Source organism: Coregonus clupeaformis, unplaced genomic scaffold (genome assembly GCF_020615455.1).
Source record: "Coregonus clupeaformis isolate EN_2021a unplaced genomic scaffold, ASM2061545v1 scaf5301, whole genome shotgun sequence".
Classification (NCBI taxonomy): domain Eukaryota; kingdom Metazoa; phylum Chordata; class Actinopteri; order Salmoniformes; family Salmonidae; genus Coregonus; species Coregonus clupeaformis.
In genome coordinates, this window is record NW_025538755.1 from 1 (window position 1) to 16871 (window position 16871).

At 42.7% G+C, this 16871-nt stretch overlaps 1 protein-coding gene across 1 annotated transcript; it reads left to right on the forward strand.

Moving 5' to 3' along the window:
* Positions 1-1634: 1634 nt before the first annotated feature.
* On the forward strand, positions 1635-11665 carry LOC123490878 (microtubule-actin cross-linking factor 1-like; the record flags this gene model as incomplete). Its single annotated transcript, XM_045220729.1, has 10 exons — positions 1635-1843; positions 4629-4860; positions 6022-6248; positions 7497-7619; positions 7720-7821; positions 9954-10055; positions 10257-10421; positions 10681-10836; positions 11024-11221; positions 11537-11665. Coding segments are annotated over exons 2-10 (1422 nt in total), but the record flags the coding sequence as incomplete, so codon positions are not given.
* Positions 11666-16871: the final 5206 nt, after the last annotated feature.

Genomic DNA, 16871 nt, shown 5'->3' on the forward strand with positions numbered 1-16871 from the left:
ACAGATCTACAGTTGAAGTCGGAACATACACCTTAGCCAAATACATTTAAACTCAGTTTTTCACAATTCCTGACATTTAATCCTATTAAACATTCCCTGTCTTAGGTCAGTTAGGATCACCACTTTATTTTAAGAATGTGAAATGTCAGAATAATAGTAGAGAGAATGATTTCTTTCAGCTTTTATTTCTTTCATCACATTCCCAGTGGGTCAGAAGTTTACATACACTCAATTAGTATTTGGTAACATTGCCTTTAAATTGTTTAACTTGGGTCAAACGTTTCGGGTAGCCTTCCACAAGCTTCCCACAATAAGTTGGGTGAATTTTGGCCCATTCCTCCTGACAGAACTGGTGTAACTGAGTCAGGTTTGTAGGCCTCCTTGCTCGCACACGCTTGTCAGTTCTGCCCACAAATGTTATATAGGATTGAGGTCAGGGCTTTGTGATGGCCACTCCAATACCTTGACTTTGTTGTCCTTAAGCCATTTTGCCACAACTTTGAAGTATGCTTGGGGGTCATTGTCCATTTGGAAGACCCATTTGTGACCAAGCTTTAACTTCCTGACTGATGTCTTGAGATGTTGCTTCAATATATCCACATAATTTTCCTTCCTCATGATGCCATCTATTTTGTGAAGTGCACCAGTCCCTCCTGCAGCAAAGCACCCCCACAGCATGATGCTGCCACCCCCGTGCTTCACGTTTGGGATGGTGTTCTTTGGCTTGCAAGCAACCCCCTTTTTCCTCCAAACATAACGATGGTCATTATGGCCAAACAGTTCTATTTTTGTTTCATCAGCCCAGAGGACATTTCTCCAAAAAGTACGATCTTTGTCCCCATGTGCAGTTGCAAACCATAGTCTGGCTTTTTTATGGCGGTTTTGGAGCAGTGGCTTCTTTCTTGCTGAGTGGCCTTTCAGGTTATGTCGATATAGGCTCGTTTTACTGTGGATATAGATCATTTTGTATCTGTTTCCTCCAGCATCTTCACAAGGTCCTTTGCTGTTGTTCTGGGATTGATTAGCACTTTTTGCACCAAATTACGTTCATCTCTAGGAGACAGAACGCATCTCATTCCTGAGCGGTATGACGGCTGCGTGGTCCCATGGTGTTTACACTTGCGTACTATTGTTTGTACAAATGAACGTGGTACCTTCAGGCGTTTGGAAATTGCTCCCAAGGATGAACCAGACTTGTGGAGGTCTACACATTTTTTGCAAAGAGGTTTGAAGGTAGGCCTTGAAATACATCCACAGGTACACCTCCAATTGACTCAAATGATGTCAATTAGCCTATCAGAAGCTTCTAAAGCCATGACATTATTTTCTGGAATTTTCCAAGCTGTTTAAAGGCACAGTCAACTTAGTGTATGTAAACTTCTGACCCACTTGAATTGTGAAACAGTGAATTATAAATGAAATAATCTGTCTGTAAACAATTGTTGGAAAAATTACTTGTGTCATGCACAAAGTAGATGTCCTAACCGACTTGCCAAATCTATAGTTTGTTAACAAGAAATGTGTGGAGTGGTTGAAAAACTAGTTTGAATGACTCCAACCTAAGTGTATGTAAACTTCCGACTTCAACTGTATGTGTGCAAGGATCTATTTCTATGACCCCTAACCGTTTCTCATCTAGGGCCTAAGGGAGTCCATAGCAGAGCATAGACCTCTGATAGCACGGCTGTGCTCGCTGGGGAAGCGTCTGTCAGAGCTTAGCCCCGCCCAGGGGGAGGAATTTTGTCATAGCGCCACAGAGGCTGAGGAGCAGCACAGGGCCATCAGAGACAGGGTCAGAGAGGCTGCCAATCTACTGGAAGAGTCCCTTCCCAGATACACACAGGTGACAGTTATACACACACTGCTGCATGAACACACACGCATGTATGCAAGCATGCATGACGACACACATGCGACACAAACACACACATCCGAAGCACACGCACCCACACACACACACACGAGCATAAAGACACACACATTTTTGGATCTGGATCTCTTTTACGGCTGTGCCCTGTGTAAACATGTTGACATGTACAGTTTTAGACATACAGACAAGAACATTTCAAACATACAAAACAAAAACACAATTCAACAGAAACAATCACAGACAACATCATATTGATCCTCCATAAAAAATTTTAAATGGGCAAGGGACACCAGAGTGTCTAACTTAAGTTGGATCTGCAGTTTGTTCCATAAATAAGGTGCAAAGGAACTGAAGGCAGTCCTACCCAACTCTGTGGAGACCACAGAAGTCTCTAATGTAATCCACATCTTTCATCTGGTTTTAAAATTAGTATATCTAGTGGAAATTAATGATGATATATATGGAGGTAGTTTTAAAAGAAGTGCTTTATAAGTAAACAAGAGAGCATGTTGCTCTCGCCTCACAGATAGAGAGGCCCAACCCACATGTTGATATAGGATACAGTGATGAGTTTTGTAACTATCACCCGTGATAAACCTGAGTGCACAATGGTAAATAGCATCCAGTGGTTTTAATGTGTTTGCCGATGCATGTATATAGATAATATCACCATAATCTAAAACGGACATAAAAGTAGCCTGCACAATTTGTTTTCTATTTACGGACGACAGACAAGCCCTGTTTCTGTAAAGGAACCCTATCTTGAATTTGAGATTTTTTCCCAATTCAGTAACATGTTTTTTTAAAGAAAGCCTATCATCTAACCATACCCCTAAGTATTTATATGCAGAGACCTGTTTGATTTGAGTACCATCCAAGCTAGTGATTACAAAAGTGTTTCTAATTGAGAGTTTAGACCTAGAAAAAAAAAAGACATTTGTTTTCTTAGCGTTTAAAACAAGTTTAAGCTGTAAAAGAGACCCCTGTAGTATCCTAAAATCAGACTCCAACTGCATTATAGCTTGGTCCGCTGTTGGAGCAATAGAGTACATCACTGTGTCATCTGCATATAAATGGAATTTACAATATCTGACATCATCACCAATGTTGTTTATATAAAGTGAGAACAATAGTGGGCCAATTATTGAACCCTGAGGGACCCCTTTAAGTAACTGTAAGGGGTCAGACTTGACCCCATCGACCATGACGGCCCGAGTTCTATCTTTAAAATAGTCCTAAAACCATCGACAGGCATCAGTGCCCAGTCCTATAGATGACAGCTTACTCAAAAGGATAGCATGGTCTACAGTGTCAAAAGCTTTTGACAAATCTACAAACAACGCAGCACAGTGCTTTCTATCATCTAAGGCATTTGCAATATCATTTACAACAAGCATAGTGGCCGATGCGGTACTGTGTTTAGATCTAAAACCAGATTGATTGGGGCTAAAAATACTGTTAACAGAAAGAAAAGATTGTAACTGTTTGTTGACTATAGATTATAGGATCTTTGCCAGACAAGGGAGCCTAGAGATGGGTCGATAGTTATCCAAATCACTACCGTCACCTCCCTTATGTAATGGCAGAACAAAAGCTGCTTTCCACACCTTAGGGATATTTCCTGTGCTTAATGTTAGATTAAAAATGTGTGTCACTGAACCAGCAATGATAGGTGCAGCACACTTAAGTAAGTACGGGTCTAAATTGTCAGCGTCTAAGGATTTCTTAGTATCAATGGCACACAGGGCAGCTAGAACCTCTGCTTCAGTCATTTTCTGGAAACTAAAAACAGGGTTACCATTTTTCAGAGTAACGGTTGAAAAGCAAGACGAAAAATCAACTAACTGGCCAGTACCACAATGGCCACTTTTCTTTTCAAATAAAAACGTATTAAAAGCATCACAAATATAATTTTTTTCACTTAGAATACAGGAGTCTGAGATAATTTGCTTAGGAAGAGAAAAAGCAGAATTCCCCCGTTTCAGTGAATTAACGGTTTTCCAGAATTTTGCAGGATCTCCTGCAGAATCTGTCATAGCATTAAGGAAGTAATTTGATTTTGCCTTTTTGACACCTGCAGTACATTTATTTCTCAATTGCCTAAAAAACAGCCAATCAGCTGGAGTACCTGTTTTCCTCGCCAAGGCCCAGGCCCGATTCTTTTGCAGAAAAAGACCTGACAATTCAGGAGAGAACCAAGAACTGGTTCGGTTTCTTACTCTGTGATTCTTAAGCGGGGCATGTTTATCAGACATAGAGGTAACAATAGAAGAGAAAAAAGCAAGGGCTAAAACCAGGTCCAGAAAGCAGCAAGTGGATAAAAGCTCAGAGTGATATACGTCAAGGATAAAAGCTTGCTGTGAGAAATGTTTATAATTTCTCTTAGAGATTATACAGGGATCAGAGTGTTTCAGCCTGGTATCTCTAATACAAGCAATAGAGCAGTGGTCACTGATATCATTTGAAAAAAACCCACTGGCTGTGTATTTATGGGGGGTATTTGTTAGAATAATGTCTAGTAGAGTAGATTTTACTGGATTCTTAAAGTTGGGACGGGTTGTTTAGTTATCAGCTGAGTTAGATTTAGCTCAGTACATGAAGACACACACATGAAGACACACACATGGTACATGGATACAGTACACATAGTAGTCTCGCCAGACTCTGCACACTGTGAGAAGAGACTATACACATAGAAACATGTAAACATTTGACCATCACATACACACAGTAACACAATGATCTCTTGTCTCTGTAGTTGAATGAGAGGATGACGCTGATTAGAGAGAGTCTGGATCGTCTGCTTGGCCACATGCAGTCCCCAGCATCTCTGCAGGGCCGGACTCCACGCATCCAGGAGCAGCTACAGGACAACAAGCATACCCTGGCTGAGCTCTCCAAGCTGGAGCTAGGCCTGGGGAGTGTCCGTACCCAGGCTGACGAGCTCCTGGCCAACACACAGGCAGCTGGGGACGCCTCCATCGGCACAGGTACACTCATCACAAAGTGCCCAAAATGTTGGTTCTTTGCATTACATGGTTGGGAGTATAAAGGGTGTGTAACTTTCTTTGTGCAAGTTGTTTAAATCAATATGAAACTTTTCTGTTTACATTTACATTTACATTTACGTCATTTAGCAGACGCTCTTATCTAGAGCGACTTACAAATAGGTGCATTCACCCTATAGCCAGTGGGATAACCACTTTACAATATACATTTATTCATTTTTATTTGTTTAACTTTTTATTTTTATTTTTATTTTTTCTTGTTTTTTTTTAGGGGGGGGGGGGTTAGAAGGATTACTTTATCCTATCCCAGGTATTCCTTAAAGAGGTGGGGTTTCAAATGTCTCCGGAAGGTGGTGAGTGACTCCGCTGTCCTGGCGTCGTGAGGGAGCTTGTTCCACCATTGGGGTGCCAGAGCAGCGAACAGTTTTGACTGGGCTGAGCGGGAACTATGCTTCCGCAGAGGAAGGGGAGCCAGCAGGCCAGAGGTGGATGAACGCAATGCCCTCGTTTGGATGTAGGGACTGATCAGAGCCTGAAGGTACAGAGGTGCCGATCCCCTCACAGCTCCATAGGCAAGCACCATGGTCTTGCAACAGATGCGAGCTTCAACTGGAAGCCAGTGGAGTGTGCGGAGGAGCGGGGTGACGTGAGAGAACTTGGGAAGGTTGAACACCAGACGGGCTGCGGCATTCTGGATGAGTTGTAGGGGTTTAATGGCACAGGCAGGGAGCCCAGCCAACAGCGAGTTGCAGTAATCCAGACGGGAGATGACAAGTGCCTGGATTAGGACCTGTGCCGCTTCCTGTGTAAGGCAGGGTCGTACTCTCCGAATGTTTAGCAGCACACATCTGGAGAGGGAGAATACATAGCAGGTGTTTTGCTTGTGTGTGTGTGTGTGTGTATCATGAATTTATCCTGAAACACCTTTGACAGATGCTGACTAGGTTACCTACAATGGGTCTAATTGGTTTGGAGTGTGTAGAGAAAGTCATTTCTCTCAGCCAGTGATGCTATGAGAGAAAATACAGAGATGTCACTGTGACTTGCAATGATTGTGATATGTGGTTGACATGTCTATAAGAGTGTCTGCTAAATGACTAAAATACAATGTATTATAATGACTGTATTCTGTGTTCTCCCCAGCGATCCAGGAGCGGGTGTCCAGCCTGTGCCAGCTGTGGGAGGAGGCTCAGAGGCAGGCTCAGGAGAGAGATGGCTGGCTGCTCAACCTGCTGGACCTGGCCCTCAAGTTCTGGAGCGATGTTAGTGACGTGACGGTCGGCCTGAACGATGCCCAACAGGCTGTCCTGGACCTGAACGCCAGTAGGACAGACTCAGAGACCATCCGCCAGAGCCTGGAGACCATGCAGGTAACTGTGGACGGTGGAGCTGTTGGTTTGACCTTAGCTCAAGATGAATTAAATAGTTCAGTACAATTTCCAGTGAATGTGTTTTCTTCATCTTGTCAGGTACTAAGACGCTCCAAGACGATCCATTTCTACTAATGTACTCTATGCTGCCTGCTTCCATAGACGATCCATTTCTACGAATGTACTCTATGCTGCCTGCTTCCATAGACGATCCATTTCTACTAATGTACTCTATGCTGCCTGCTTCCGTAGACGATCCATTTCTACTAATGTACTCTATGCTGCCTGCTTCCATAGACGATCCATTTCTACTAATGTACTCTATGCTGCCTGCTTCCGTAGACGATCCAGTTCTACTAATGTACTCTATGCTGCCTGCTTCCGTAGACGATCCATTTCTACTAATGTACTCTATGCTGCCTGCTTCCGTAGACGATCCATTTCTACTAATGTACTCTATGCTGCCTGCTTCCGTGAGACGATCCATTTCTACTAATGTACTCTATGCTGCCTGCTTCCGTAGACGATCCATTTCTACTAATGTACTCTATGCTGCCTGCTTCCGTAGACGATCCATTTCTACTAATCTATGCTGCCTGCTTCCGTAGACGATCCATTTCTACTAATGTACTCTATGCTGCCTGCTTCCGTAGACGATCCATTTCTACTAATGTATGCTGCCTGCTTCCGTAGACGATCCATTTCTACTAATGTACTCTATGCTGCCTGCTTCCGTAGACGATCCATTTCTACTAATGTACTCTATGCTGCCTGCATCCGTAGACGATCCATTTCTACTAATGTACTCTATGCTGCCTGCTTCCGTAGACGATCCATTTCTACTAATGTACTCTATGCTGCCTGCTTCCGTAGACGATCCATTTCTACTAATGTACTCTATGCTGCCTGCTTCCGTAGACGATCCATTTCTACTAATGTACTCTATGCTGCCTGCTTCCGTAGACGATCCATTTCTACTAATGTACTCTATGCTGCCTGCTTCGTGAGACGATCCATTTCTACTAATGTACTCTATGCTGCCTGCTTCCATAGACGATCCATTTCTACTAATGTACTCTATGCTGCCTGCTTCCGTAGACAATCCATTTCTACTAATGTACTCTATGCTGCCTGCTTCCATAGACGATCCATTTCTACTAATGTACTCTATGCTGCCTGCTTCCATTTATCTCCCTTCTTACCGATTCCATTGTGGGGTCTCTCAACCTTGACTATATCGCCTTACAGACACTCAGGGAGGACATCGACAGTCTACAGGGGGACCTGGACACGCTTGGCATTCTGGGAATGGACTTGATGTCAGCATGTGGGGATACAGACAAACCTGATGTCACCAAGAGCTTAGATGAGGTGAGGAGTGAGATGAGTTAACATTTATGTTAATATTCATTTTCCGTAAGACCATAATTTTTCAATGTGTTTCTAAGCAACTACATCATTGACTCCTAAGCTCTACTGCACATGGAACAACCTGAGTAAACTCTGGAGCGAGTGTCACAAAAAGCTGGAGGAATCCTTACAGATGGCTCTACATTACCAGGACACCATGCAGGTATGTGTGTGTGTGTGTGTGTGTGCACGTGCGTGCGTGCGTGCATGCATGTGTAGTACATGCTTGCATTCGTGCGTGCGTTTGCGCGTGTCTGTGTGTGGGAGCTGGTCACTAACATATCCGTAATGTCACATAGCTTTGCTTGGCTACCGCTTCTCCTCTTAACTCCCCCAGCACAAAGAAGTCCACTCGTCTTTTATGTCCATTGCAATGGCAGAAACCAGACTCTAGCTCCCTGTAGTGTTGGTGATGAGTGACTGACAGACTGTGCACTTCCCTGCCAATGGTAAACAAATGGTGTTAACTGTGAGAGACACAGTCCATACCCGACGTCTGGGAAGCCAGCCTCAGTGTCGCCACTTGTACAAGTCAGCAGGATTGCATGTTTCTTGTTCAATATGGAAGTTATTTCACCACTTCAAAATACATAGCAACTATTCATAGTCTCTTGTGACACAAACTTGTACGTACAGTGGGGAAAAAAAGTATTTAGTCAGCCACCAATTGTGCAAGTTCTCCCACTTAAAAAGATGAGAGAGGCCTGTAATTTTCATCATAGGTACACGTCAACTATGACAGACAAATTGAGGAAAAAAAATCCAGAAAATCACATTGTAGGATTTTTTATTAATTTATTTGCAAATTATGGTGGAAAATAAGTATTTGGTTACCTACAAACAAGCAAGATTTCTGGCTCTCACAGACCTGTAACTTCTTCTTTAAGAGGCTCCTCTGTCCTCCACTCGTTACCTGTATTAATGGCACCTGTTTGAACTTGTTATCAGTATAAAAGTCACCTGTCCACAACCTCAAACAGTCACACTCCAAACTCCACTATGGCCAAGACCAAATAGCTGTCAAAGGACACCAGAAACAAAATTGTAGACCTGCACCAGGCTGGGAAGACTGAATCTGCAATAGGTAAGCAGCTTGGTTTGAAGAAATCAACTGTGGGAGCAATTATTAGGAAATGGAAGACATACAAGACCACTGATAATCTCCCTCGATCTGGGGCTCCACGCAAGATCTCACCCCGTGGGGTCAAAATGATCACAAAAATGATAGCAAAAATCCCAGAACCACACAGGGGGACCTAGTGAATGACCTGCAGAGAGCTGGGACCAAAGTAACAAAGCCTACCATCAGTAACACACTACGCTGCCAGGGACTCAAATCCTGCAGTGCCAGACGTGTCCCCCTGCTTAAGCCAGTACATGTCCAGGCCCGTCTGAAGTTTACTAGAGTGCATTTGAATGATCCAGAAGAGGATTGGGAGAATGTCATATGGTCAGATGAAACCAAAATATAACTTTTTGGTAAAAACTCAACTTGTCGTGTTTGGAGGACAAAGAATGCTGAGTTGCATCCAAAGAACACCATACCTACTGTGAAGCATGGGGGTGAAAACATCATGCTTTGGGGCTGTTTTTCTGCAAAGGGACCAGGACGACTGATCCGTGTAAAGGAAAGAATGAGTGGGGCCATGTATCGTGAGATTTTGAGTGAAAACCTCCTTCCATCAGCAAGGGCATTGAAGATGAAACGTGGCTGGGTCTTTCAGCATGACAATGATCCCAAACACACCGCCCGGGCAAAGAAGGAGTGGCTTCGTAAGAAGCATTTCAAGGTCCTGGAGTGGCCTAGCCGGTCTCCAGATCTCAACCCCCATAGAAAATCTTTGGAGGGAGTTGAAAGTCCGTGTTGCCCAGCGACAGCCCCAAAACATCACTGCTCTAGAGGAGATCTGCATGGAGGAATGGGCCAAAATACCAGCAACAGTGTGTGAAAACCTTGTGAAGACTTACAGAAAACGTTTGACCTGTGTCATTGCCAACAAAGGGTATATAACAAAGTATTGAGAAACTTTTGTTATTGACCAAATACTTATTTTCCACCATAATTTGCAAATAAATTCATTAAAAATCTTACAATGTGATTTTCTGGATTTATTTTTCTCATTTTGTCTGTCATAGTTGACGTGTACCTATGATGAAAATTACAGGCCTCTCTCATCTTTTTAAGTGGGAGAACTTGCACAATTGGTGGCTGACTAAATACTTTTTCCCCCCACTGTATATGAATGAGTTATGTTTTAAGCATATAAAAACGATTAGTTTCTTGTTTTTCCCCAGGGGCTTTTCGAGTGGCTCAAGTCAGCAGAGCTGAGATCAACAGAGGAGTTCTTTGTAGGAACTGACCTGGAGTCAGTCAAAGAGCAGTTGTGTGATCTCAAGGTGAGTCTACTCTACACAAACAGAACACACCGATGAGCTCCCACTCTGTCCTAACCTCAAACCAATAATTTATCATCTGCGCAATAAGCAAGACGTTCCATAATTCTCACTTTAAGCCTTTTAGTCTGTTGCTGAATCTGACAGTTCTTTCTACATTGCCAGCTCTGTAAAGTATATGAAACCTGTGCCCTTTCTCCTCAGGAGTTTAAACGGGAGCTATACCAGAAGAAGATCGAGATCGAGAGCCTGAATCACCGTTTTGTGTGCAGGCTGTCTCCAGGCTCTGAGCGTCCCGGCTCTGTCTCTCCCCTGTGTGACTTCAGACAGCGCTGGGACAGCCTGGAGGCAGAAACCGTCAGCAGACAGGTCAGACTCCACCCAATCACTCATAAATATGTGGAATTCAATTGGCTGGGACTGGTTTCCCAGACACAGATTAAACCTACTCCTAGATTAAGAAGCACTTTCAATGGAAATGTCCATTGAGGATGTTTTTTAGTCCAGGATAAAGCTTAGTCTGTGTCCAGGAAACCAACGCCTGTTCAGTCTTTTTTAATGGCTAGGGTTATGGTATTGAAGAGGTCTGACAATGCGTTTAATGTGTTTTCACTACTTGTGGTTGCAGCATCAGCTGGAGTGTGCCCTGCTGGGTCTGGGTCAGTTCCAGAACACTCTGGATGAGCTGCACACCTGGCTCTCCCACACAGCCGACCTCCTCCAGGGCAGTCGGCCAATCAGCATCGACCTGCAGGCCTGCGAGATAGAGCTGGCCAAACACAAGGTTTGTGACTTAAATGAATCAACACAATTTATTGGGATCTATGCCATTTTAAAAGCTTCTGACACCTATGGGTGTATGTGTGTTTGAGGAAGGATGATGCTATTGGATCATTTCTCTGAGCACAAGATGTTTGTAGGCAAATATCATGTGTATTACAGTTATGTCATCAAGTGTGCTACTACTCTAGGTGCTGCGTAATGACGTCATGTCCCACGTGCGTACGGTGGAGTCTCTGAACCAGGCGGGGCGGGGCCTGTTGGATCCGGGGACTGGGGACAGCCCTCACGGTCTGCAGCCGCGGCTGGAGCAGCTGAACGAACGCTGGGAGTTTGTCCGCTGTGAGACAGAGCGCAGACAGCTAGAGCTGGAGAACAACCTCAGTCAGGTGTGGAGAGATTGGGAATGGGCAAATTAAAGGTTATTTTTCATGATCCCTCCATCTCTTTTTCTCATTCACTATCACATATGCAAAGATATGCCAAACTTATTAGAAGACTTAGGCCTAACTACTTATTAGGTTTCTCCCGACATTGCGATATCAATAGTCCACAGTACTGAATGATTATCTGCGCTGTGGTGCCCTGTAGGGGTGGGTGTCTGAATCAGACTTAGTAAAATATGAAATATTGCTGTCATAACAGATTAGTAATTGATTATAAATATGGTTTCCAGAATTTTTCTTTTTTTTCTTCTACCCTAGGTCCAAGATGTTACCATGGAGATCCAGGACCTTCTTCAGTGGTTGGAGAACACAGACCTGAGGCTGTCCTCCAGTAAGACAATGTGGGGGATGCCTGACTCTGCCAGCGAGAGGCTCAACGCACACCTGGTAAGGCCAACTCAACACCTCACACTAACTATACCCCACCTCAATAACTGACCTATCCAGTGGCTATTTTAGCATGTCAATCTTGGTGGGGCAAAAAAATAAAAATAAATGCATGCCAGCAAAGCCACTACACAACACAACACTAAACAATATATTAATTGCACTATAACGGTGACAAACAGTGCCTACAAACTGTTAGGGCCTACATAAAGCTGTCCCAACACCTTACCACTGCTACACCTGGCTATCAGCGGAGCCTTGTCTGGCAGCGAAACAGTTCATTCGGCCTCATTTACTGCCTTTTAAAAAAACATAGCTGATATGGCTGACTTGCTTAAACAAATGTAGTTTATACTGACAATTGATATGTACAAACTATAACAGGCAATCCGTAATTTTGATTAAGACATTAATGAGCACACTAGGACGGACGTCGTCAATATAACTATTTGTTCAGCACTTTTGAAATGTATAGCGACAGAATTCAGAACATGGCCCGTTCTTACAGTATTCTCCCTGTACACCAAGTCAGAACCGTAGGATAAATAAAGGGGGCATATAAGCAGACAATGAAAGCTCTCACAATATTATCTAAAACAATGTGCACTACCAAGTCAGAACAGTAGACTAAATTATGAGGGGAAAATTGACCAAATTATTAGGGTGATGCACATGGGCTACTAACAGCTTACTACACAACATACACTTAGCATTACTTTCTTAGCTACAGTATACATATCCCCCTGGCATATTACATAATTTATGCAGCAGCATACAATAAATTTTTGGACTCACCTTGTTGTGCTGTGCTCACTTGAACAGGAATGTGGCGCGGTGGTCCTTCATGGGCAGATTTTGTCATCAAACTTTGTCATCAAAGTCTGGCACTCTCTGGATTTATGGTGCTTTTAATACAACTGTGAAAAAAACAAGGTCGATTCATGATGGCGTCAGTGATCTTCAGGTCGGAGTTCTAGATAGAGGCCCGAGTTCCCGACTTACAATTCCGAGTTGGATGACCGTTCAAAACGAATTTTCCCAGTCGAAGCTCGTTTGTTTCCGAGTTCCCAGTTGTCTTGGACTCACCGAAGTGTAAGATTTCCAAGTTCCGAGTTTCCAGTTGTTTTGAGTGCTGCAGAAGTCATGCTGGATTGACAGCATAGCCAATGTTGAATGTTGATCCTTTTAAGCTTGGAAAAGAGACCCTTAAACCCAGACTTGGGACCAAACACCCACTCCACTGAATAGCAGGCTAGTGATTGCTTTGCAATGCTTGCAGTTAGTCACTGATTCCTTCCAAACCACTCATTGTTGAATTTGCGATTTCCAACTTGTTGTGTAATGTTTATGTCCAATGAGCACCGATACGTTTTATCTATAATTTATCTTCATTATTTCTCTGCATATAACAAGGATTGAAAAGGATTTGCCAGTAGATTGTCGACTTGATTCATGATGATGATGGCTAGCTTGCTAGCTAAGATTTTGAAAGTATGATGTTGACATGATCAGTCCAATCAAAGCTACTGTAGATATAACGTGATTTGACATCATTTTATCTGTGGCCAATGACCTTGAGCCTTCTTGGATGGACACTTCTAATGCAACTCTATGGCAGCACCTAAGGGGCTTGAATTTTCACGCGCTATCTGTATATTTTGCGGTGATGTAGTGTCCCCATGACTGAAAGAACACTGAGCCAATCATGGTGCAACTAGAGAACATTTACCAACCCCTACGCTCCGTATTTTCCGCTGGCTGCCCCACCCCCACAGAAAGCACTGAGCTAGTCTGAAACACATGCATTTTGGAGCTGCCTTACTAAAGAAAGCAAAAAAGAGACCATATTTGTATGTGGATTTATGAACTCAATTATTATTATAATTTTTTTATTACATTGTTTGCAAACTGATATTTGACATGTATTAATGCCAAAATAACATGCAAAACAGGCAACAACAAAACAGGTGAGGCTCTAAACTGCCCTGAATGATGGGTCGCCACTGGACCTATCTAGTAACTGCCCACTGAAACTGTCCTGTGCACTAATCAAAAAATGAAATCCAAGTTCAGAGGTTCATAATACTATAGGGTGAGACCACTTTCCCCATCCACCTGTATCTCATTGAAACCCAATGTGTATTGTAATTGTATGATTTTTACAAGGTTTTGCCTCAGTTCAGAGGAACCTACTCTTTGACTGTATGCAAATGTTACAGTGTGGCATTGAGCAACAATGATATCTATATAGCTGAATATCCCCATCTAGTGGTTGATATCTTTAATGACAGTACATTCAAACTTTTTCTTTTTTAATGTGTAAATTCAAGTGTGAATTCAATGACTAGGAAGATGCAATTGAAACTTACAGATATTATTTATTTTGATTACTGACATTACATTTTTTATATACTGTATCAACTGCTTAAAACACTTCTGAGATAGCAGTGTGTCTTATTATCAAAGGCAAGTCTTAATGTTAATTACATGGAGTTTGAGTCATAAACAGTTTTCACAACCCTCCAGCTAATGTCAGTACATAAAGTAATGACATGTGTTTGTAAATGTTGTCCTCACTTGACCCAGGCAATTTAGCTAGTTTTCGCCTTTCCCTTCTACAAAAAGGTGCAGTGGGCAAATCTTACTTCCACTATTAAAGTATGGGAACACCTTTTCAGTGAAATTTTCTTTTTCCACAGGCAAACATTCATTTGTAATTTTATGCAAGAAGTTTTTTTCAAATTCAGCTCAAAGTCCACTCAACTCACAAAATAATGCTGATTAAGAAATTGGTTTCATCACTGAGTGAGATACATTTGCCAGTTAAATAAAAGAAAAGTAAACAAAAAGTTTATAAAATGGTCCCACCTTCAAATCAGGCACAGCCTCCTCAATGGGATAAAATTCATGACCTTTATGTTTTTTTGATGTGTAGCAGACAACACAGATGGGCTGTTTATCGTCGAAACAGAAGATTTTAAGTTTCTCTCCATGCAGCTGGCAGTTATCGGATCTGATGTTTTCACTCCACTTCTGTAAGGAATCACAGAGACTCTTTAAGGCCAGGCTTAAACTCTGCTCCTCAGATGAACACTCTTTCCTGCATACAGGGCACAGCGGATTCTCCATATCCTTCCAGTATTTCTGCAGACACTCCTCACAGAAGCTGTGGCTGCATTTGAGGACCACAGGGTTCCTGAAGATGTCACAGCACACGGGACAAGAGAGGTGTTCCTCCAAGAGAGACAAACTGACAGCCATTCTTTTTCACACACAGGGATAATCTGTGCTATTCCTTTCTCGTCGATGTGAGTTGTGGCTGGATCAAAGGGCATGTTTATATGGTTGAAATGGACTCCACCCACAAGAGTTACCAAGAAACAAAACAGAAACAAAACTCACTCTGCCTCCCTGCAGAAACTCAGGCTTGGACATACAGTGGCTTGCGAAAGTATTCACACCCCTTGGCATTTTTCCTATTTTGTTGCCTTACAACCTGGAATTAAAATGGATTTTTTGGGGGTTTGTATCAGTTGATGTACACAACATGCCTACCACTTTAAATATGCAAAAAAAAAAAAGAAAACTTGAGCGTGCATAACTATTCACCCCCCCCCAAATCAATACTTTGTAGAGCCACCTTTTGCAGCAATTACAGCTGCAAGTCTCTTGGGGTATGTCTCTATAAGCTTTGCACAGCTAGCCACTGGGATTTTTGCCCATTCTTCAAGGCAAAACTGCTCCAGCTCCTTCAAGTTGAATGGGTTCCACTGGTGTACAGCAATCTTTAAGTCATACCACAGATTCTCAATTGGATTGAGGTCTGGGCTTTGACTAGGCCATTCCAATACATTTAAATGTTTCCCCTTAAACCACTCGAGTGTTGCTTTAGCAGTATGCTAAGGGTCATTGTCCTGCTGGAAGGTGAACCTCCGTCCCAGTCTCAAATCTCTGGAAGACTGAAACAGGTTTCCCTCAAGAATTTCCCTGTATTTAGTGACATCCATCATTCCTTCAGTTCTGACCAGTTTCCCAGTCCCTGCCGATGGAAAAATATCCCCACAGCATGATGCCGCCATCACCATGCTTCACTGTGGGGATGGTGTTCTCGGGGTGATGAGAGGTGTTGGGTTTGCGCCAGACATAGCGTTTTCCTTGATGGCCAAAAAGCTCAATTTTAGTCTCATCTGACCAGAGTACCTTCTTCCATATGTTTGGGGAGTCTCCCACATGCCTTTTGGCGAACACCAAACGTGTTTGCTTATTTTTTTCTTTAAGCAATGGCTTTTTTTCTGGCCACTCTTCCGTAAAGCCCAGCTCTGTACGGCTTAAAGTGGTCCTATGGACAGATAGTCCAATCTCCGCTGTGGAGCTTTGCAGCTCCTTCAGGATTATCTTTGGTCTCTTTGTTGCCTCTCTGATTAATGCCCTCCTTGCCTGGTCCGTGAGTTTTGGTGGGTGGCCCTCTCTTGGCCGGTTTGTTGTGGTGCAATATTCTTTAAAAAAAATTATAATGGAGCTTCGTGGGATGTTCAAAGTTTCTGATATTTTTTTATAACCCAACCCTGATCTGTACTTCTCCACAACTTTGTCCCTGACCTGTTTGGAGAGCTCCTTGGTCTTCATGGTGCCGCTTGCTTGGTGGTGCCCCTTGCTTAGTGGTGTTGCAGACTCTGGGCCTTTCAGAACAGGTGTATACATGCTGAGATCATGTGACAGATCATGCGACACTTAGATTGCACACAGGTGGACTTTATTTAACTAATTATGTGACTTCTGAAGGTAATTGGTTGCACCAGATCTTATTTAGGGCCTTCATAGCAAAGGGGGTGAATACATATGCACGCACCACTTTTCCGTTATTTATATTTTAGCATTTTTTGAAATAAGTTATTTTTTTCATTTCACTTCACCAATTTGGACTATTTTGTGTATGTCCATTACATGAAATCCAAATAAAAATCAATTTTAAATTACAGGTTGTAATGCAACAAAATAGGAAAAACGCCAAGGGGGAAGAATACTTTTGCAAGGCACTGTATGTACAGTACCTACCAACAATAACGTAGACTGTTTATGATTATAGGTTTATGGAAACAGTTATCATAGGCAAAATATTGTACAAACTACTAGAGTGACATAAAACAACAAAAACTAACAATTTGTGAGGACTTTTACCAAGCAAACCACTAGATGTCAGTAAGGA